This window comes from Vipera berus, assembly GCF_964194415.1.
Source record: "Vipera berus genome assembly, chromosome: 1".
NCBI classification, from domain to species: Eukaryota; Metazoa; Chordata; class Lepidosauria; order Squamata; family Viperidae; genus Vipera; species Vipera berus.
In genome coordinates this window covers 43,794,698-43,816,960 of record NC_138202.1, presented here as the reverse complement: position 1 = coordinate 43,816,960, position 22,263 = coordinate 43,794,698, and the positions used below count along the sequence as shown (strand labels likewise).

The 22,263-nt window shown below is 38.4% G+C and overlaps 2 protein-coding genes across 9 annotated transcripts in view; one reads left to right on the top strand and one right to left on the bottom strand.

The window, feature by feature from the left end:
* Positions 1–12,041, bottom strand: part of EFCAB11 (EF-hand calcium binding domain 11) — a 49,492-nt gene extending 37,451 nt beyond the window's left edge. The window contains exons 1-3 of one of the 5 annotated variants that reach the window (XM_081313673.1): positions 11,720–12,041; positions 6,789–6,884; positions 2,937–2,982 (exon numbers count right to left, since the gene is read on the bottom strand). In XM_081313673.1, the coding sequence (XP_081169799.1) occupies positions 2,937–2,982; positions 6,789–6,884; positions 11,720–11,797 (220 nt within the window). In that variant the 5' untranslated portion in view covers positions 11,798–12,041. Of the gene's footprint in view, positions 1–2,936; positions 2,983–6,788; positions 6,885–8,943; positions 9,030–11,333; positions 11,413–11,719 lie in introns of those variants that run through there. The other 4 variants (XM_081313671.1, XM_081313675.1, XM_081313672.1 and 1 more) reach the window with 4 other exon arrangements.
* A 629-nt stretch (positions 12,042–12,670) lies between these two features.
* TDP1 (tyrosyl-DNA phosphodiesterase 1) overlaps positions 12,671–22,263 on the top strand; it is a 28,814-nt gene continuing 19,221 nt past the window's right edge. For all 4 annotated transcript variants that reach the window (XM_081313670.1, XM_081313669.1, XM_081313668.1 and 1 more), the window contains exons 1-5: positions 12,671–13,516; positions 14,923–14,966; positions 15,717–15,772; positions 16,994–17,090; positions 18,461–18,495. In XM_081313670.1, the coding sequence (XP_081169796.1) occupies positions 13,000–13,516; positions 14,923–14,966; positions 15,717–15,772; positions 16,994–17,090; positions 18,461–18,495 (749 nt within the window). In that variant the 5' untranslated portion in view covers positions 12,671–12,999. The remainder of the gene's footprint in view (positions 13,517–14,922; positions 14,967–15,716; positions 15,773–16,993; positions 17,091–18,460; positions 18,496–22,263) is intronic.

Genomic DNA, 22,263 nt, shown 5'->3' with positions numbered 1-22,263 from the left:
ATAATTATTCTTCCAACAGATAAAATTCAAGCATGATAGTACAGTCTATGTAATCTTCTACATGAGTTTTTTTTATTTTATTTATTTATTCAATTTATTTGCTGCCTATCTTGCAGTTCAGGAGACTCTGAAGTTCATTGTAATATAGATAGATGATAGGTAGATAGATAGATAGATAGATAGATAGATAGATAGATAGATAGATAGATAGATAAACTTAAGTACTACTATATTGACCATGTGTACCTTTTTCAAAATAAGTTTAATATTTGCTAGAGAATACCATTTATCAGACACCTACCGTATTTTTCGGACCATAAGACGCACTTTTTTCCCCCCAATGTGGGGGGGAAAACAAGGGTGCGTCTTATGGTCCGAAGGTGATCCGTATGGCCAGCCCCAACCTCCGCAAGTGAAAGCAAGGGAGATTGCAATTGGCTCCTGCAATCTCCCTGAGGCCCGGCTTTCTCTTGCAGAAGGCAGGCTGAAACGGAGCAAGGAATGCGAATCGGCCGATCTCGCGCTCCTGCATTCTCCTCCGCTCGGTTTCAGCTTCTCTTGCTACAAGAGAAAGCAGGCTGAAACAAAGCAAGGGAGATTCCCTCACTCCGTTTCAGCCTGCTTTCTCTTGTAGCAAGAGAAGCTGAAACCGAGCGGAGGAGAATGCAGGAGCACGAGATCGGCCGATTCGCATTCCATGCTCCGTTTCAGCCTGCCTTCTGCAAGAGAAAGCCGGGCCGCAGGGCTGCCTCCATAGGTACTGCTCTAACGCGGAGAGGGAAGGACAAAGAGGGAGGGAAGGAAGAAAGAAGGAAGGAAGGAAAGAAGGAAGGGACAATGGGAGAGGGAGGGAGAGGGAGGGAGAGAGAGAGGGAGGGAGAAAGAGAAAAATAGAGAGAGAGAAAGAGGGAGAGAAGGAGAAAGAAAGGGAGGGAAACAGAGGAAGAAGGAGAAATAGAGGGAAAGAGAAAAATAGAGAGGGAGAGAAAGAGGGAGAGAGAGAAGCAGAAAGAAAGGGAGGGAAATAGAGGGAGAGAGAGAAAGAGGGAGAGGGAAAGAGGGAGAGAAAGAAAGGGAGAGAGAGACAAGGAGAAAGAAAGAGGGAGGGAAAGAGAGGAAGAGGGAGAAATAGAGGGAAAGAGAAAAATAGAGAGGGAGAAGGAGAAAGAAAGGGAGGGAAACAGGGAGAGAGAGAAAGAGGGAGAAATAGAGGGAAAGAGAAAAATAGGGAAAGAAGGAAAGGGAAAGAGAGAAAGAAGGAGAGGAGAAAGAAAGAGGGAGGGGGAGGGAGAGAAAGAGAAGGAGAGAGAGAAATTAAATTAGTAACATGATTGTTAAGTGAATCTGGTTTCCCCACTAACTTTGCTTGTCAGAAGGTTGCAAAAGGCAATCACATGACCCTGGAACAATGTGACCATCATAAGCTTGTACTGCTAAGCTTGTAAGCCGCCCTGAGTCTTCGGAGAAGGGCGGGATATAAATGTAATAAATAAATAAATAAATAAATAAATAAATAAATAAATAAATAAATAAATAAATAAATATGAATCGATTGCCAAGCATCAGAATGTAAATCACATGACCCTGGGGATGCTGCAACGGTCATAAGTGTGAAAAATGGTCATAAGTCACTTTTTCAGTGTCGTAACTTTGAACGGTCACTAAGTGAATCATTGCAAGTCGAGGACTACCTGTACTTTATCATTTTTTTTCTTTTTTAGGGGGGGGTGTCAGGTTTTTGACACGTTGCTGGGTGACATTGCCTTGTCCTAAAAGTGGTACAATGGATGAAAAGGTTGAAAAGCCCTGTTTTAGTATACTGGTACTATTTGGTTCAGAATATTTTTTTTCTTGTTTTCCTGCTCTAAAAACTGGGTGCGTCTTATGGTCAGGTGCGTCTTATGGTCCGAAAAATACGGTATGTATAATAGTAATGCAAACTAACTTTATTACAAAATATGCAACTATATAATGAATATTAATTTAAGCTAAAGTGTTCTTATAAAAATTAATAGACTACTCATGACCACATTGTAGCAAGGTTTGTGATCAAATCAAAATCAGTAATTACAATTAACCATAAAGAAGAAAAATGATTCCTTTTTCTGATGATAAGAACATATGACTCCAAGTTGTTACTACAAGTTCTCACTTCCCTTCTAGATAACTTAAGTGCCCTCTGGTATATGTTAGAAGAAAGATGGGAGACAAAAATCCTGTAATAATCTGAAAGTGAAAGTTAGTAGGAAGATTTAATTTAAAAATAAAATAAAAATTAGCTTCAACTGAATAAAACGTGGGTTAGTGGACATTTTAATAAAAATCAGTATAAAAATAAGAAGTCACAAATATATTTTGCAGCACACAAGAAATATGAACTGAATTGTTATCCATCTATCCATCTTAAAATCCTGAACCAAACCCATTTGCTTTGTTTCCATATTATATTATTTTGGCCAATTAGAACCATCACATATGATTATTGTTTCACTGAACTGTAAGCAATGTTACTCCCATAATTAATTTATAAAAATGTCATATTTACAAATAGGTTTAGGGTTTCTAGGATTTACAATATCAATGTGGATATTCACTTCTATCTTCCCAGTGCGCTCAGGACACTGGGAAATAATCTTGAGCAGATCTGGGAAATATAGTGGGAGCATAAAGAAAAGAATTCCTGTTGCTTAACCATATTAGGTTTGGCTCATATTCTGAAGCAATAATTGCACTACGCATATGCAATTTCCCCATCTTCCATATTTTTAATATAAACTATCACAACTAAAAATAATCAAAATGAATACTTGCAAGTTGATGTCCAAAATGTCTGTAATATTTAACAAAAGAACTACATCAACTTTTCAAACCCTGTAGTTTTTGATTAAGCTCTTATCATCAGTGCATAATAATAGATTTTCATGCTTATATAATACCAAATGGATTTTGTTTCATAGAGGCCATAGCTGAATCCACTTCCATCTAAAAGAGAAAAAAAGTATTATGAACAAAAGATCCTTTAAATGCTCACATATAAACTAATTCTTCAGAATTATTAGGATAAATACGTAATTATCTAATTAATTTTTTATTCCACTTTATTTTTTATCTACTTCATCCTGTGCAATCTAAACATTAAGAGCGAGATCAGTCAACGTTTATAAACCTTAACATCTCATAGATTCTAATTGAAAAGTCAAACCCATAAATTTATAAAACCAAAATTAATAAAATTTGAAAGTACTTAATTGGGTAGTAACACTAGTAACAATGTCTCCAGTAACATATGCTAAAGAATAGATTAAGAGAATCAATTTTTCAAATATCAAAATTAAAATTGCTTTTCTCAAGACGTACTCTGGTAACTTTACAATTAAAATGAAAAGTTTAAGACTTTTCCAGGCTCAATGCACCCACTGAAATGAAGTGAACCTAAGATAGCTATGACCAAATAAATGCCAATTCAACATATTAAATCAAGTTCTTTTAATTGTATTTGTTAAATGTGGGTTTAAAAATCGGTGTTAATATTTGGCTTAGCATAATATGCTAAAACAGTGATTCTCAACCTTTTCTTCATCACAGATCCCCTTTAAATATCTTTTCAGCATGGCCACAGACCACCAAGACTTAACTCAAGATTTAAATCGTAACATTTCTCCAAGCTTCTGCAGATCTCCTTGTGATGACATTGCAGCCCCCACTGTGCTAAACCAAAAATAACATAAGAATCAAACTACGTTAATTCAGGTATAATCTGTAATTCATATTCCTCATGCAGTACTAGCAACATTACTAAATGTCACTGAACATGGTTTACAATTTTTGCTGGCAATCGATGATTTGCTATTACATCAACACTACACAATAGTTAATATTTTTCCTCTGGGTTCCATTACTTAGGTAGGACCTATGAGATGTGCCTTTTCTGTTGCTGCTCCTGTCCTCTGGAACAACAACTTTGGATTTGTCTGGCCCCAACCCTGCTAATCTTTCAAAAGACATTAAAGACGTTTTTTCTCAAGAATTGGATCTGGGGGTGATATGACCTGCTGGATGATATTTCCTGGCACTTTATGCCTATCTACCTCTCTGTTCTGGTTTTTGTTTTATTCTGTGTATTGCTGAGTTATTATTGTTCAATAATGAAGTATGCTGACATGAGATGACTGCCTGGGCAATGTGGGTAGCTATATAAATCAAATAAATAAATAACTCAAACACGGCAGTGGGAAATCAGACTGTACAGTAGAACAATATAGGCTCAGGAATGGCAAAACGTAGTTCCATGTTTAAGGTGAAGTAAACCAATACAAATATTAAATAAATAAATATTAAATGAAAATTAAAACCAATTTTGTCAAGATCAACATTCTCTTCTAGCATCAAAGGAACTAATTTTGATAAAAATGAAAACTCTACTTGCTACTCCTATTTATATTTGATTAATTATCACTGTAGTTTATACTAATACACTGAGTGAAGGTTTGATTTGTTCAGATCTGCTACACCAGATCTGATCTGATTTCATTTGATTACCTCCTCAGAATTCTGATCAACCCTACATTAGTCCCAAACCACAGTGCTTCTCACTGATATTTTTTTTAATCTGGAAGTGATTTCTGCTTTTTTTTTCTCCATGGGTTGCACTGTCAAGCCCCTGTGGGCTTGCTACTAATGGGAGGGGGGAGGGGGAGACAAGATCATCGGATGGAGGCGTCCGGAGGCAGAGGATGGGACCAGCAGCAGAGATAGCAGTGACAGCCTTTCCCTCCCTCATACCTGTATGCTGGAAGGGGGATCCTGTGGAACACAGCTGTGAGGTCGTCCTGCTGAACAGCTGATTGGCACGGAGAAATGGCGGGGAGCTGAAATCCTGCCTCGCTTCCTTGCCACCATACCGGCGCTCATGCCGGATGCTGGCTAGGTGGCTGGGGCCGGCTGGAAGGCATCTATTTAGAGTGCTGGGAGGCGGTTGCTCCCAGCACTGACTTTGTTTGCTGTTTGTTTGAATACTACACGGCAGAGCATACAGTAAATAAACCGACCACCTATGAACTCAATGGCTTGTTTCTTGTTGGAGCCAGGGGTGGGGCAAGGACCTCTGACATGCGCTTTCAACTTCAATAGTCCTCCAAACCAGCTCTCAGCTCATGAATGACACAATACTAGGATTCAGTTGGAAATCCCAATATTAGTATTTAATCAGCTTTTTGTCTAGTCAATGTAATTGAAAATAACCTAGCTTGAGATTGGATTTTAAGTCCAGTAAAAGACAAATGCTTACACAGTATTCTAAAACATTTTCCCATTGGCTGAAACCATCAGATGTTCAGTCTTTTAAATTTATATAGAGGACTGAGTACAAATCACACAGAAAGAACATTCTTCTCTTAGCACAATTTGTCTCATGGCAACTGATATTTGCACTCAATACTGTAACATATTTGTCAGCATAACTGTCTTTTCATTTAACACAGAAGGAAAAATTCTGTACACTTATAGTGACAGCAGTAGAATGAAAACCAAACAAAATTGAATTTACCACGGATGATATTGCAGTAAAGCTAAATGGCATTTTAAAGTACAGAAGCAGTCTGTCTATGGAGATTCTAAGTCATCCAGGTCATAGCTGTCTCAAAGGTGCTTTTTCAAAGGGCAACTGGACTGTTTTTTCTTAAAGGAAGGAAGGAAGAAGACGTTTCGTTTCTCATCCAAGAAGCTTCATCAGTTGCCCTTTTCTTTCTCAAGAAAAACAGTCCAATTGAAAAAAGCACCCTTGTTACAGAAGCAATCCTTTTCATCTATAAACCAGATTGCTTCCGCCATCTTTTGAGAGGCAGGAAAGTGCCTCTTTACTGTTTGAGGTGCTATATACAGTTTGTGTTCTCTCCTTACTAAAAAATTTATAACAAGGCTTACTCTGGGTACACCTACTGAATTCTACTACCGTGTTTCCCCGAAAATAAGACCCGGTCTTATACTTTTTTTGCCTCTAAAAGAGGCACCAGATCTTATTTTCGGGGGATGTCTTACCCGCTTACCTTAGGACCACTGCAGCCAGGCCTTCTATGCCCCGACACCTATCGTGCTGCTGCTTGAGTTCTTCTGCGGCCACTTGTGGCCTCACATCACATGGCACATTATGCTGCTACTGCTGCTTGCAGCAGGAGGCCGCGTAGCTCGTGCCGATTGTGCCGCTGTCACTGCTCGCAGGATGCCATGTGGCTTGTCACGCCAATTACATCTGTGCTGCTGCAAGTGGCAGGAGGCTGCAAAACTCATTGTGCCAATCGTGAGTGTGAAATCGGCACGATGCACCACGTGGCCTCCTGCCATGATTGGCATGATGAACCTTGTGGCCTTTGGCTGTGAGCAGCGGCAGCGGCACGACTGACGTAATACGCCTCGTGTCGAGGTGTGGGAGGCCTGACTGCAGTGGTCCTAAGGTAAGCAGGTGCAGGGCGTGGGGGCAGCTCCATCCCCCCATCCTTGGCCTAGCTTGATTTTTAGGCGTGTGTCTCGCCCCCAAACTAGGGCTTATTTTTGGGTAGGGCTTATTTTCTGGGGAACACAGTAGCTTTGGGAGGCTGAAGCTTAAAACAAGGGGCATTGAGAAGCTTATCTGCAATATCTCAAAAAGACAGCAAGAACCAAGTGTTTTAAATTTTTAAGTAATTCTGAAAAAATGTTCTTTGAAAACTTCATATTAATAGACATTATTTAATGTCTAGTGTTCAGGATATTGAAAGAATAAGCCAATCCTCAATATAAGAAATAAATGGTACCTTTGAGGGCTTATAGCCAAAAAGCATCACTATAGCAACTTTATAATCTTCTCGGCTTAAGTATCCTTTGTTGTTTTCATCACATGCCTCAAATGCCTAAATAAAAAAATAAAGATAATTAGGATTTTAAAAGCTCACTATTACTTATCTTGATATATACTAGCACTGTGAAAATCCTTCAAAATGTCCTTCAAAATATATAACATATGCCAATGTTAAAATTTTTAAAGCAACAAAGTCTTTTTAAAGTCTTAGTTAACTGCTTCAGAAGCTGTTCCCGATTCTATCTGTATGTTTGTGCATGAAAGAAACATAGTTATTTTACCATAATTTTAAATTAATTTATTTTTAAACGAAGTGGTTTGCAAATTTAAACAGCTCCATTTTAAAATTTGAAATTTTATTGTCTGTAATGTAATGTATAATGCTATGTATATGCTAGCTAACCCCTGTTCTGTGGGTCATTGTTTCAGAGATATTTCCTTATCCAAACAGTGAAACCAAACGATCACGGGTTGGCAAAAAAACAGTGCAAAAAAGAAACCATCAGAGGCAACTGAACTTTCTTGTTTTTCTTTGAAGACGTTTTGCTTCTCATCCAAGAAGCTTCTTCAGCTCTGATTGGATGATGGGAGTATGAATGGATTTCCAGAAAACATTGCAGACTACAAGAACCATTTGAGCTTCAGTTTGAGATGCAGACAACATAGAGTCATCCCCAACCAGCCTGCGCCTGTCTTCAACAGTGAAGGGACACAGGGCAGAAAACATCCTGCAGCCAAGAAAGCTGTACACACATTTGCACTACTCAGGTGACCCTGAGGACACAGGTAAACCTCCAAACGGCCTCTGTGACTCTCTAAAATTAATGCAAATGACCAGCTGTCTGCAAGGAATATAAATCCTTCCATTCCCCACCATCCAATCAGAGCTGAAGAAGCTTCTTGGATAAGAAGTGAAACATCTTCAAAGAAAAATCAAGGAAGTCCAGTTGCCTCCTGAAAAAGCACCTTTGGGACAACCATGACTTGGATGACTGAGAATCTCCACAGACACTGCTCTCTTGAGGTTTCTTTCTAACTCTTGTCCTCTACACTTGAAACTATTTTTTCATCAAAGCTAATGATGCAGTGAATTTGGCAGTCCTAACCATTTAAGACCAATAAAAAAGAGTTTATAATGAAGATTCACAACTTGAATATATTTCCTCAACAATTGGTACCTATTATTTTCAGTAGCTGCTAAAATAATCACAACATAAGAAAATGTCAAAGCAAATCCTGAACTGAATAATAGTGGTAATGCAGTTCAGAAATACTTTGATATTCTTTGAATGTATATGAAAGAGATTAGAGAAAGTACACATGAATCTAATAATGCTGTAATTCTCATTAAATAAAGATCTCAGCCTCTTTTAGTTACATGCAGCAATCATGCAGCAACATGCTTTAAAACAGACATGTCAAACACAAGGCCCGGGGGCCGGATCCGGCCCGCGAAGTGGTTTCATGCGGCCCGCGAAGCCATCCTGGAAACAGTGAGGGAATGGCCCCCACTGCCTTGGCCCTGGCCCAGAGACCCTCCTTCTGCCAGAGACCCTCAGATCTGTCCCACTCCAGCCCAGGCCCCCATAGGTACCCTTGATGCGAACGATGTAGAGCTGGCCATGCCCACCCAGTAGGCCATACGCACTCTAGCCACACCCACCCAGTAGGCCACGCCCACCCTGTCCATACCCACCCGGCCCCCTGAGGGCAACCGCAATGCTGATGTGGCCCTCAATGAAATTGAGTTTGACACCCCTGCTTTAAAATAATCCAAAGAGAAAAGAAAAATGACAAATTGCCTACTGATCATCACTAGAAACACTTTGTGGAGAAAACTGTTAATGAAATCCATGAACAAATTATCAAGTCCTGAAAACACACCAGGGCTACTTTAGAGTCTTTGAATAATGATTAAAAGAAACAACCAATAAGCTTTGTTATTTAAAATTTTAGATATCAATTACAAATTCATTCGAGATTATAAGACTTTTTGAAGTGAGCATAAAGCAATTATCACATTCTAGACAACTGGGAAAGATGGATATAATTCTAACTTTCATTGAAATTTTAATACTGATGTTAATACAATCCATAAACAAGCTTCCTACCTGGCTAGAATAAAACTTTAAAAATCCCCATCTTCCAGGCATAATGCATGTCTAAAAATGTATCATTACATTAATTCAGATTAAAGTTCATTCAATATAAGGTGTATGCCCATGGTATCACATAGTACAGAAACAGCACTAATTGATGATCTTTGATGATGCATCTGTCCTGGTTGATCTCTCAATCATGATATCCTTCTGGACCAACTATGGGCTTTGGGATTATGAGAAATGATGCCGCAGTGATATTAGGTCATCCATCAGTATGGGGTTAGGTAAAATCAATAAACTGATTATGGTTCTACGTCTGAGACCCTATTCAACCAAGTAATATTGTCAAAGTTTAGTCCTAGTTCTTGGAATCTGCGATGATCTGGATGGAGGCAACAGACTCAAGCTCAAACCTGGGTTCATGAAATTACCATTCCTGGGGATTTTGCAATTAATACACCTCTATATAGAATTGATATGCAATTTGGAGAAGTTCTTGGATTCACTGTTTCAGTTTAAGGAGCAAGTTGCAGATTTATACAAATCCAACTTGTGCACCAGTTCTACCCATTCCTGAACTGAGGGCCCTATTCACAACCATTCATGCATTAGCCACCTCTCATCTGGATTCTGGCAAATCACTTTACTTGAGTACGCCCTTAAAATCCATCTGGAAATTTTAACTGGTGCAGAAAAAGGCAGTACAAGCAGATTATGATATATCCATATAAACCACTCTACCACTACCAGCAGGCTTCCAGGTGCAATTTAACGTGCTGATTGTCATATATAAAGCCTTTCATGTCTTAGGCTCTGTTATTTGATGGACTACTTTTTCCCTTGGCTTCTGCCTATATGAAGAATAACTGCAGGAACCAGGTGTATTTAATTTATTTTAAAGAAGGATTAGCAATATCTTCCAATATCTAAGGGGCTGCCTCAAAGAAGAGGGAGTCAAGCTATTTTTCGAAAGCATCTGAAGCCAGAACAATAAGCAATGGATGGAAACTAATCAAGGAGAGAACCAATCTAGAAATAAGGAGAAATTAATTAGAATAATTAATCAGTGGAACAGCTTGCCTTCAGAAGTTGTTGGTGTTCTCTCACCGAAGGTTTTTAAGAAAAGACTGAACAACCATTTGTCTGAAATGTTAAGGGTCTGCTGCTTGACCAGGGGGTTAGATTAGAACAGAAGCCCCAACCCCAATCCATAGACTGGCACCAGGGCGCAGCATGCCAGCAACCAGGCTGCGCAAACAAGTGAAGCCCCATTCACAAGACGCAGGCAGCATGTGAAACCACATCCCTCCAGTTTGTGGAAAAAAACTCTCTCCTGTTGAACTGGTCCCTGTTGCCCAGGTTGAGGGCTGCTGGATTAAAAGATCTCCAAGGTCTTCCAACTCTGTTGTTGTTATAATCTGTTAATCTGACAGTTCCCATACTTTCGATCACATCTTTCAAGCATGCCTCTCTTACTTGATTTGATGGAGCAGGCAGACATAATTGGGAAGAGGCAGTCCCACAGTTTACTACTCATGTTTATTTATTTATTTATTTATTAATGGGACTTATATCCCGCCCTATCTCCCGAGGGACTCAGGGCGGCTAACAACAACAAAAATTAAAGGTCTCTGTACAGTAAATTAAAATTTAAAATTGAAATAAATTAAAGATTAGAGTTAAAATTGTAAACATAATTAAAATCCCTGTCAGTCCAGGTCAGCCAGGTGGAAAAGGAGTGTTTTGAGGCCGCGGCGAAAGGACCGGAGATCTTGGGCCATCCGAAGCTCAAGGGGGAGCTGGTTCCACAGGGCTGGCGCTCCCACAGAGAAGGCTCTTCCCCTGAGGGTCGCAAGCCGACATTGTCTAGCCGACGGTACCCTGAGGAGGCCTTCTCTGTGTGAGCGTACTGGGCGATGGGAATTCATTCCCGGCAGCAGATGGTCCTGCAAGTATCCCGGGCCTAAGCCATGTAGGGCTTTAAAGGTAAGTACCAGCACCTTAAATCTCACCCGGAGGGCAACCGGTAGCCAATGCAGCTCACACAGGAGGGGTGTAATATGGGAGTATCGGGGTGCTCCCATCACTACCCGTGCAGCTGCACTCTGCACCAGTTGAAGCTTCCGGGTGGTCTTCAAGGGCAGCCCCATGTAGAGAGCATTGCAGTAGTCTATACGGGAGGTAACGAGTGCGTGGGTGACTGTACGTAGGGCATCTCGGTCCAGAAAGGGGCGCAACTGTTCCATGTCAGGCTTTACAGGGGAGAACCAGCACTTCATATTGCACTTGGAAACATATCAGGAGCTTAAGGATATGTTGAGTAGCACCCATAACTGCCTGTCCTGCTGCATTCTGGGCCAGCTGAAGTTTCTGGAAATTCTTGTAAGGAGAATGCATACTTGGGAGAGTGCATTGCAGGATCCACTCCGGAGGCCATCAAGGCAGTTCCTCCCAGTCCAGGAAAGGGTACAATTGGCACACAAGACGGTTGTATTTTGGCATGTGTTTGGGGGAAACTTGTTTTTTTTTCTTCTTCTTCTAGTGCAGGGGTAGGCAACCTCGGCTCTTTTATGACTCATGGACTTCAACTCCCAGAATTCCTGAGCCAGCTTGGCTGGCTCAGGAATTCTGGGATTTGAAGTCCATGAGTCATAAAAGAGCCGAGGTTGCCTACCCCCTGTTCTAGTGTTTCCTTGGAATGTATCCTTCGCAAGTTGCATTGGTAGGGTTAAGGATCTTTAGCAGTTGGGGATCTTTAGATAAAAGCCCCATTTAAACTACCTACCTTAACCCATCGCTTCTTGCGGTACTTCTCGGCTGGGCAATCTTTCGATTTCGCTGCTTCTTTAGGAGCTGCGCACATTGCCAGCAGCAGAGGCACCGCCAAACTAGCACGAAGCTCTCCTTAGCAACGGAGCCACACTTCACACACAAAACGCGGGTTTGCCAGCGGCAGAAGGTGTGAGAAAGACCCGTTGGAGGAATCGGGCGGGGGGGGGGGAAATAAAGCCGGTGGTTCACATCGTTAAGTTCTTGATAAACGGCCCAATCATTGGTAGCAACGGGCTGTCCGTCATGGGCTCAAAGGGAGGAAGCTTTACCCGGAAGAGGAAGTATTTTTCTCCCTTGTTCTCTTTTTAAGTTTCACTGGTGGACTGGCTAGTGAAGAAGAAGAAGTTCCCTCCTGGGGTGTTTTGGGGAGTTATTTTCTCTTTCTTGACGTCTGCTTTCTTCCACTTAGAGCTTGTTCAGGTTTAATTTCTAGCGCGCAGTGCAGCTGCGGTTCCCTGCCTTATACCAGGAGTAGGCAACCTCGGCTCTTTTATGACTCATGGACTTCAACTCCCAGAAATCCTGAGCCAGCATAGCTGGCTCAGGAATTCTGGGAGTTGAAGTCCATGAGTCATAAAAGAGCCGAGGTTGCCTACCCTTGCCTTATACCAGGGGTAGGCAACCTTGGCTCTTTTATGACTCAAGGACTTCAACTCCCAGAATTCCTGAGTCAGTTATGCTATGCTATGCTGACTCAGGAATTCTGGGAGTTGAAGTCCATGAGTCATAAAAGAGCCGAGGTTGCCTACCCCTGCCTTATAGGAACAGAGAGATCCCGCGATGGTTCCAAAGTGTGCGACGTGGCTAGCGATGGATTTAAGTATATAGAAGTGGCGAACGATTGTTATTTTTTTTTAAAAAAAACCTAAATTCAGAACATTGAATTATCCTCCTGTACTGCCTCCTGCCCGGCATGTTTGATTAATCTCTTTTATATCGATTATGGCTAGCCCCTGGTGAACTAAAAAGATAGAAAACGAGTTTGCCTGTTGCAGACTTAACTGCTTTTAGGAACGGAGGGCAAGGAGTGTGTAAACAACCGAATACGGTTGCAATTCTCTTTGGATGGCCCCGAATGGGAATGTGCGAAAGCCGAAGGCATAGCATGATAGCTAATTGACTGAAGGGGCTTCTGCACTGTGAGAAGGTGGGAGAAGTAGTCTCCTCGCTCCTTTAGACTTTCCGAGAGATTTCTTTCTTTCCCTTCCCCCCCCCCCCTTGATACAGGCTATCATGTTTCAGGAAAGTCAGCATGGGAAATGGACATTGTCCAGTAGTGAAGACAGTATGGACGAGTTAGCTGATTCTGAGAAGCCTTCTACCTCTGTGATGCAGAGAGGTCAGGAAAGTAAAGAGAGTAGCCACTCTTGCTCGGAGGCAAGGAAAGCTGCTCACAAGAGAAAAATGTCTCCTCTGAAACATGTAGCTGGAAACTTTCCACAGGAGGAGGCCTCAGATCAGAAATCTGCCCGGGAAGACTTTGGCTGGTATCTTTCCAGTAGTGAAGATGAGGATCTTAAAGCCTCAAGTGGAAATAGAGATGCAATAAATACAGTCAGAAAAGCAGAGAGTGATACACCCATGGAGCTACCAATAACTTGTAAGGCTTCATCAAGTTACAAGTCTGCAGACCCATCTGAAGTGCAGGACACATGGGATCTGTTGAATGGGCAGAACCCTTTCAGATTCTTCCTCACTAAAGTCAAAGGAATTAAGTCAAAATACAATTCTGGAGCCCTTCATATAAAAGGTAAGCAATATCAAGGGAAAAATACTAAGGGGAAGATGTACCTAAAAGTGCTAGAAGATGCTTTGTTTTTCTAAAACAATTATACATGTTGTAGCTGGCATATAAGCAATGTAATGCAGTAACAACCTGATACCCTAACATTATACCCAGGGAAACTTTGCCACCTGATCAAGGTTCCTATTTGTTAATTTTTTAAAAACAATTGATTAAAAAGAATGGGAAACTAGCAGCTGTAGAATATCAGTCTCAAGGATAGTCTGCATTTTCAACAATGCCTCTGGGCTCCACATAGACCTTAAAGGTATTAGAAACTAAATTGATGGGTTCTTCAAAATGTTCCTACTGACCCAGAAAGCCTGGAACAGCTTAGGAATTTCTTACATAATTACCAAATTGGCTTCAACAATCAATTATATTATGACCAAAAGGCCCAGACAGTTGGATTTTTCTGTGTTTTATGATTGGCATTGCAAAATACAAATGAACTCAATTGAAAATAATAAAAAATAAAATATAGAAACAATAGAATTGCTAAATCTTTGATATCTGTGATGGTTTGTTTTTGTAAGTTATATTTTTTAAAATGTATTTATCAAAGATACTAAACACATATCTTAATTTAATGCCTTCCTTATTTTGCTACCAGCATATGCCAATTGGTTAATCTGCAGGCAGATTCTGTTCTTATCATATCTTAGTTGAATATTTTGCTAGAAACATTCAAAATAAGGCCCAACAAGTCCAAGTTCTAATATTGTTGAAATTATGGCTGCAAAAACCTTGCCAACGTGTACTGAGACACTCTTCTGAACCTGCAACTTAGACTGTGACAGTTCTGATGTTCTTGGAAATGAATACTCAAACTGAACATTGTGATTAGCTTTTTAGTTATGGACCAGAAAATCTTAATTTTGTTTAAATAAATCGTGAAATTTAAGCAAGCTGCATATTTTCTAATTTGGATAAACTTAAATATTGCTATTAGTTGAAAATAGACCCAGTTACTTTCAGTTGGCTGCAGTGGGGGAGACTTTTTGTTGCAATTTAACATGTAACCTGCATGTGGCATGTGAATTGCATTTACAAAATATATTAAACGATGGTTTAACCAGTGTAAATAAATAAAAATAAAAGCAGTTGGCTGGACTCACCCAGCGTGGTAAACATTTTTAACCATGAACCAGAAAATTATGTCACTGATTTTGTGTTTGGAATAAACATTTCTTGCTGTCGTGTGTGTTCCTACATCATGGTATAAGTCCTGTAATTACCGGTAGTTTGGTTTGAATTTCCTGTAATGTATGAACCTGACCTAGGCAAAATCTAGGCTTAATTGCTTGATGTTGTTACCCATTTCAATAGATATGCTTACTATACTTGCAATACATCTTTTTTTCTTATAACAGATATTTTATCTCCTCTTTTTGGGACTCTTGTATCTTCTGCTCAGGTACATTTTATTTTCTTGTCCTTTTAAAATAAAAAGGGAGATCTTTTCTGCAGTAATCTCAAAATTCAGAATAGTCTTTTGGAAATGTATAATTAAAATAGCTCTGTATTTTAAAAAGGTCCAAAAGCCATGGTAGAATGATAATTTTATTAAAAACAGCATCACAAAATAGGTGGTAGTTCTAAAAGACATTAAATCTTGTGTGTTTGTGTGTGTGTGTATACGGCTAACCTTTTATTTCAGTGGTATTAAAGAATAAGTATCATTTATGAGTTTAGTTAGATATTCACTAGAAATCTATTAACTAGAGTGGCAAATCAATATTTGTAATGTTTTAACTTAAGAACTACTTTTGTAGTCCTGATCATTAATGCTTGTCAGGATCTATGAATGTAAAAGTCTAACCAAACTAATTATGATATTTTTAATGTGTTTTTAAATTTTCTTAATTAGGAACCCAGACTTACTATTCTACAGTAAATCAAGTGTGCAATTAGGCTCAGTTAGGAGAAACTATGATATCTCAAAATCCTGGCTTAAATTTTTCATCTGTTTTTGTACATTGTATAGAATGGCATTTGTTAATTTTTTAATATATTATTAGAATGTTTGTGTTTTTATGGATAAGGCACCATACAAGTCTGTATAAACAGGTACAACTTCTAACATGCTGTCATTCATAGGCATAATATTGCATTCCCTTCCCTTTTGATTTCTAAGAACTATTTTCATTTTTTTCCCATGGCAAAGTTTAATTTTTGTATAGATGTGGAATGGCTGGTCCAGCAATATCCAAAGGAATTCAGGTACATAAAAGAGCTTCAGTGTTTAACTTCAGCTTCCATTTCATATTTTTAATTCATGCATCCTAAGTTTACTGTTGTGGTCAGTATTGTGGGATAAATGTTATTTGCTACACTGAATAAGAAAAATGAGCTTAAGTATACAGCAACAGTATCAATGCTTCATGAGAAGATGCCACTCTTTGAAGAAAACAAAGAGAAAACGTATTTTTACACTGAAGAACTTTAATTTTTAGCACAACTTTTATTTAATAATATAACATTTGATATGTATTTATAAAAATATTTTCTCTTCTTAAATAATTTATAATCTTAATTTAAAATAGTCACATTGAAGCAATGGCTATTTTCAGTGCTTTCCGGTAGAAAGGTAGCATTTACATGTAGTCCCCACTCTGTGTAAGATTTCTGTTCTAGAGAACTTACGGTAGGTAAGTTGACGTTTAGGTTCCTTGAGTTGTGCATTGTGCGGAAAAAAGCAGGGGTTATTTTCATAACTCTTTCTGTCATGTTCAAATTATGTTATTCAAGGGTGATAGAACCCAGAGATTGTTACTTGCCTACCTGGTATTCAGATACAAGAAATCGTAGCCAGTATTGGCTGACAGATATGATAGAAAATTCTGGAGATGGAGTCCCAGTGCACTGTGAAATAAGTTTCTCCGATCTATGTACAAAGTTGAGCAACACATAGAAAAGGGAACCACCTCTTTTCCTTCCCTATGAATTCTGTTAAGGAAATACATCTGTTCATTTTTGTTCCCTTTAATTTTTCCTACCAATCTTTTTAAATTGTGGGGTGGTAAATTGTATTCTCCTTAAATCATCACATTTATGAAGATGGGGATGAAGGGAAACTGAAGTGTGGTTACAAATTTCTTTCAGAGTTTAGAATGGGAAAGGGAGGATACTATACCTGATTTTGTGCTTGCTGTGCATAGGAGCTTTCTTCGTGCTTGCATTTGCTTTCCGGGGAATAACTACCTAATTATACAATGTTAGAGGTTAGCATTTTTTAAAGTGGGAAGATAAAGTTGACCCTCCCATGCTGCTGTGAATGCAGGTTGCATTTTTAAAGTGGAAGGAAAAAACATGTGAATAAAACATTTCATAATTATCCTTGAAAATTTAGCTCAACATATTTCTAAAATAATTAAGATGTTTCAAATAAGTAATAATTAGAGACTTGTGCAAGTGAATTTTTATTTTATTTTTTAATCTTAGGGACAAACCTTTATTAATAGTCCATGGAGAGAAGCGAGAATCCAAGGCTGAGCTACATGAAGATGCTCACCCATATAAAAATGTTCGTTTATGCCAGGTAATTACTTTTACTACATTTACCAAAAGTATATAGTACTCTAGCCTTAAGATACTATTCTGTAAATTCATCATCTAGCAAGCATGCTCAAAAACTCCTCCCCCCCAATGTCTTCATGTTCAACTTTTGAATTTTGTTTTTCTGTGTAGCATAAGTCTTAATGTGATTATGTAAAGCTTTTATTCTGTTTTTTAAAAAATACTGTGTTTCCCCAAAAATAAGACCCAGTCTTATTTTATTTTATTTTTTCCTCCAAAAGAGGCACCAGGTCTTTTCCACTCACCTGGCAGCGGCCGCATCAGCAGCCCCGCCCAGCCAGCCCACTACTTCTGCAGCCAAAGGAGCAGCTTCATTCTGCAGCTGAGAATGAAACTCTGGCCTACATTTTGCAGTCAGAGGCCTTTCCGAAAGGTCTCAGCAGCCAAGAACCGAGCTACGGAAAGGCCTCTGACTGCAAAATGCAGGCCGGGGTTCACCGCAGAAGAAATAGGGTGGCAAGGAGAGGCAGGTGTCAATTCATGGGAGGCCTGGTAAGTGGGTGCGGAGCATGTAGGGCAGCTTTACCCCCCTACCCCCTACCCTAGCTTGATTTTTAGGCATGCATCTCGCCCCCCAAACTAGGGCTTATTTTGAGGGTAGGGCTTATATTAGGCCCATCCTCAAAAATCAAGCTAGAACTTATTTTCAACATAGGTCTTACTTTCAGGGAAACAATTCATTATAACACAATATTAAAAAATTGAAATAATGAAAGGCACTAGTAGTATGAAGGATGTCTTTTTCCTAATTTTTCATGTTCTCTAATGTTTGTATCTCTTTTTTCTTGCATAATAAATTTGCCTGGGTGACCTTGGGCCACTAACACTCTCTCAGCCCAACTCACCTCATAGGGTGGCTATTGTGGGGGAAATAGGTGAAAGGCATGTTTTCTGCATTACGCTATTTCTAAAAATAATAAAGGCAAGATATAGATAAAATAATGTTCTACTTAAACCTTCCCCAACTTGGCATTTTTTGTCTATATTAGGACTGCAATTCTGAAAATTCCCAGTAATTACGACTATAGCTAGTATTTGCTGGAAACATTGGAAATTGCAGCTTCAGCTCATCTGGATGGCGATGGCTTTGAAATACAATCTGAGAAATTTGAAATGAATGTGTGACAATTGTACAAAATGATTTGAAATATCTTTGAATCAAAGATTATATTGTGTAGTATTAGCTATAAGAAGTCTATTGTGCAGTTTGTGCAGCAGCCACTGGAGAGCAGTAAAATAAAGCAAAAGGATTTATTTTTTTCGTATCATTTCCATATAATGACAGGGCCCCTATAATGAAAAACGTATTTTTAAACAATATTCTTGTTGTAGGCAAAATTGGATATTGCCTTTGGAACCCACCACACGTAAGTAATTTATCATAAACACTGAATGTCTGCCACAGAAATATCTTAATTACTTTGATAAATGCCACTGCGATTTAGAAATAATTCAAATGTGTTTGGGTACTGAGAAAATACAAATAAAATGCCAATTATCTTGGCATAAATACCAATTACCTCTTTATTTTCTCGATCGCTTTTGCTTTGTTTTAGGGTAATTTTTGAATAATAAACCTAATTCATTTAGTATTCCCCTTCCAGAGTTCTCAAAAGTAGCTACTTGGTGAAGGTTCCTTGAGAGTGCTATCAATATATGGGAAGGTTTTCTCCTGCTTTATTATAAGATGATGAGCTTATAATAAAAGGTACAATCCTATAAATCTCAACCTATAAATATAGGTGTCAGCTATACTAATGGTTTATTTAAAATAATTCAAGCTTATATTGCCTTCAGATACATTTTAATATTGATGTGTTTTGCGTCAGATGCAGCTGGACCTCAGTTACATTTGTACATATAGTTACATACATGGTCTTACAACCATGGATGCTTTGAAAATGTATCAGAAGGAGGACTTTAATGAGTGGATTTCATTTAAAAAATTGGGTTTTCTTCTCAGGCGTTCACAAAAGCCTTAAAAGGGATAGGTTTGTTTTAATGAATAGCAGATAGATGATCCACTAGTGCAAGACCCAAAGCACTTTTTATAACTGTCATGAATACATACATAAATACATGCCAATTGCCAAGCTCTCAAATTTTGATCACATGTCTATGTGGATGCAGTTAAACCAAACCCAAACCTGGCACCATAGCTAAACTTTCACATGCAGCCCAAAATTTCATCTCATTAATCTCATTTTATCCCGAGTGGTATGGAGGCTGTGAGTTTGATCCTAGGTAACGGCAGATATTTCTGTTTCTTGGCGCAAAGAGAAAATATCTAGTGCGAACTCCATGTAGGCATCAGGAAGGGCATGTAGCCAGTAAACGCTCAGCTCCATTCAGCCACCCCAACTCCACCCCGATGCAAAGGATTACATGATTGTTTTTTAAAAAATATCCTATCCCAGTGCATAGGAGAAAAGCCAAGCCTTAAATGTTCTTCAGAACATTAAAAGGGTGAGGGCCTGCTGAATTTCAAGAAAAAAGAGTGTTCTATATGGCAGGGGCTGCTATAGAAAAGGCATGTTTCCTAGGTCCCATAAGATGGCAACATTTAAAAGAGGGAACTAGGAATATGCTCATTCCACCCAATCTGGTAGGACAGGCAAATATCCTTATTTTTTATTTTATTTATTCATATCTCACCTTCATTATTTTTACAAATAACTCAAAGTGGTTCTTGAGACAGTCCTGTGGATAGCCTGGTCCCATGCAATATAGGATTTTAATGGTAGTAATCAGCACCTGAAATGGTTAGTAATCAGCACCTGGAATTGTACCCTGTGTTCCTACGTTTAAGTTACAAAAAATTGGCATGATTGAATGACCCCAAAATGTTTGCCTTGTTTTAGCTAAATAGCACTACTATATACTATATTCTATTCTATTCTATTCTATTCTATTCTATTCTATTCTATTCTATTCTATTCTATTCTATTCTACTCTACTCTACCCTACCCTACCCTACCCTACCCTACCCTACCCTACTTTATTTTTTTAAAGTTTAGGCTACCCACCTCACTATAAAGGGGCTCTGGGTGGCTTACAAGATAAAAACAACAATATCAAACATTAAATATTAAAATGATAAATATTAATATTAAAATGAGCAAAAATCAACTAAGGAGGAATAGAATGGGTTGGAGCTGCTGTCAGAAAGACTAGATTGGCAGGAACACATGACAGCTCTAAACGAGGATCGATAATGCTAGTGCCTATTATTTTTATAATGTATAATGGTTTACTAATCTGTTTCCTTTAGTGCATTTGTCCAGAACTTCCAAACTTTGTACAAATTTTCTTCCTAATTACCAACTGCCACTATATTGAGCAATCTGAGTATATTGTAGCATGTACTTCGTTCACTGTATGCTATAAGGTACATAGAAGGTTTATGCAACAAGTTACAATACCATTTTAATGCTCTTGCAGCATTCTGAAAGGCTCTACTTAAAATAGGATTTTATAATTCTTAGTTAATGACAACTATACTGGTTCTATTGGCTATAGTGAGGGCCTGTCTAAAGCATTACTTTTGCTTTAAAACTCGTACTGATTATTTGAAAGATCAACTACACATATACAATTTTGTTACAACAATTTGAAATGTGATCCTGTTATGGCCAGCCACTTAAAAAAATTACTAAGTAAATCTAATAGGCACATGCTCTTTTTGTACTCCTATTTTTGTGACACTTAAAAAAGTAATTAAGTCACCATAGTTTGTTAAATAGAAAATGTCCGATATTGCCCTGATGTTTTCTTCCAGTTAGGTTGCCTTAGAAACTGGCACCTGAGAATCAAAATGTACTGAAATAAAAATATACCTAGTCATATAAGTGACTCACTGCATGATTACATATGGTTCTGCTAGTGTTATAAATATTTATAGTTTAGAAATTAAAGCAAAAACTTCTTTAGAATATGCTTCATATGCTGCAAAATACTGCAAACAGTAAAGCCTTAAACAATAATAAAACAATACTTTTGGGCAGGGCTTTTTTTCTCATAGAACGCTCAGAACGGCATTCTGGCACCTTTTTTTTTAAGAAAAAAAAGCTCCTTCTGAAAGCCTATTGCAGGGCTAGGCAATCTTGGCCCTTTTTATGACTCGTGGACTTCAACTCCCAGAAATCCTGAGCCAGCCATGCAGAGGGGAAAAGGAGAGGTTTCCAAGCTGAGCCATGCTGGCTCAGGAATTCTGGGAGTTGAAGTCCTTGAGTCATAAAAGAGCCTGCACTAGAGGAGGACATTAAAATTATTTACAGGGTTACTTCGTTAGGAACTAAAGTTTTAGAATCTAAAACAGCTAATTAAAAAGCCAACAGGAAAGAACCTTACATTTTTCATCTGCTTCTGTCTTTTGGAAGGTAAAATTAGATAAGGAAATAATCTATTTCCTATGTTAACATCTCTGGAATGAAATCAATAAAGGTAACAGGAAAGAAATGAGAAACATTTTTCTCAATGTAATATGTCTAATTTAGCTGATGCTAGAAAAAAAGTATCTTTTGTACATACTCTTGAAAACTATTTTGAATCTAACCATCTATTACAACTAAACCACTTTAAATTAAACAATTCTTAAGAATGAAATATTCTTAATTTGGACTTTACTTTTACTGTTTGGACTGTTGTGTGTTTTGAAAAATAGATTATTTAGAATCTAGTTATGTTGCACTTCAGTCTTTAAATAATTAACCTAGTATATACATAACAATATATGATGTTTTCCATGGTGAGCTTAACATCAATAACATTTATTAAAAAGGCTAAAATAATTTCTGGTGGTATTATCTGTACATTAAAATTTTGTTTAGTCACAATCTTTCACTTTTCACATTCTGGAAAAGCAGTGGTCACATATCCTAGCAAAAGATGTTACATAAGCTTGTAAGCCGCCCTGAGTCTTCGGAGAAGGGCGGGATATAAATGGAATTAAAATAAATAAATAAATATGTGCATAAGCGTAGTCAGTAGCATATGCTGTTTTAAAAATATTAAACATGCAAAGAAACAAAAATAAGTCCAAAATATCTGTATTACATCCAGAAATGCCAACTTTGCAACCAATATTTCTCATCCATAACTATGGCACCCTAAGGATACATGCATACATGCAAATG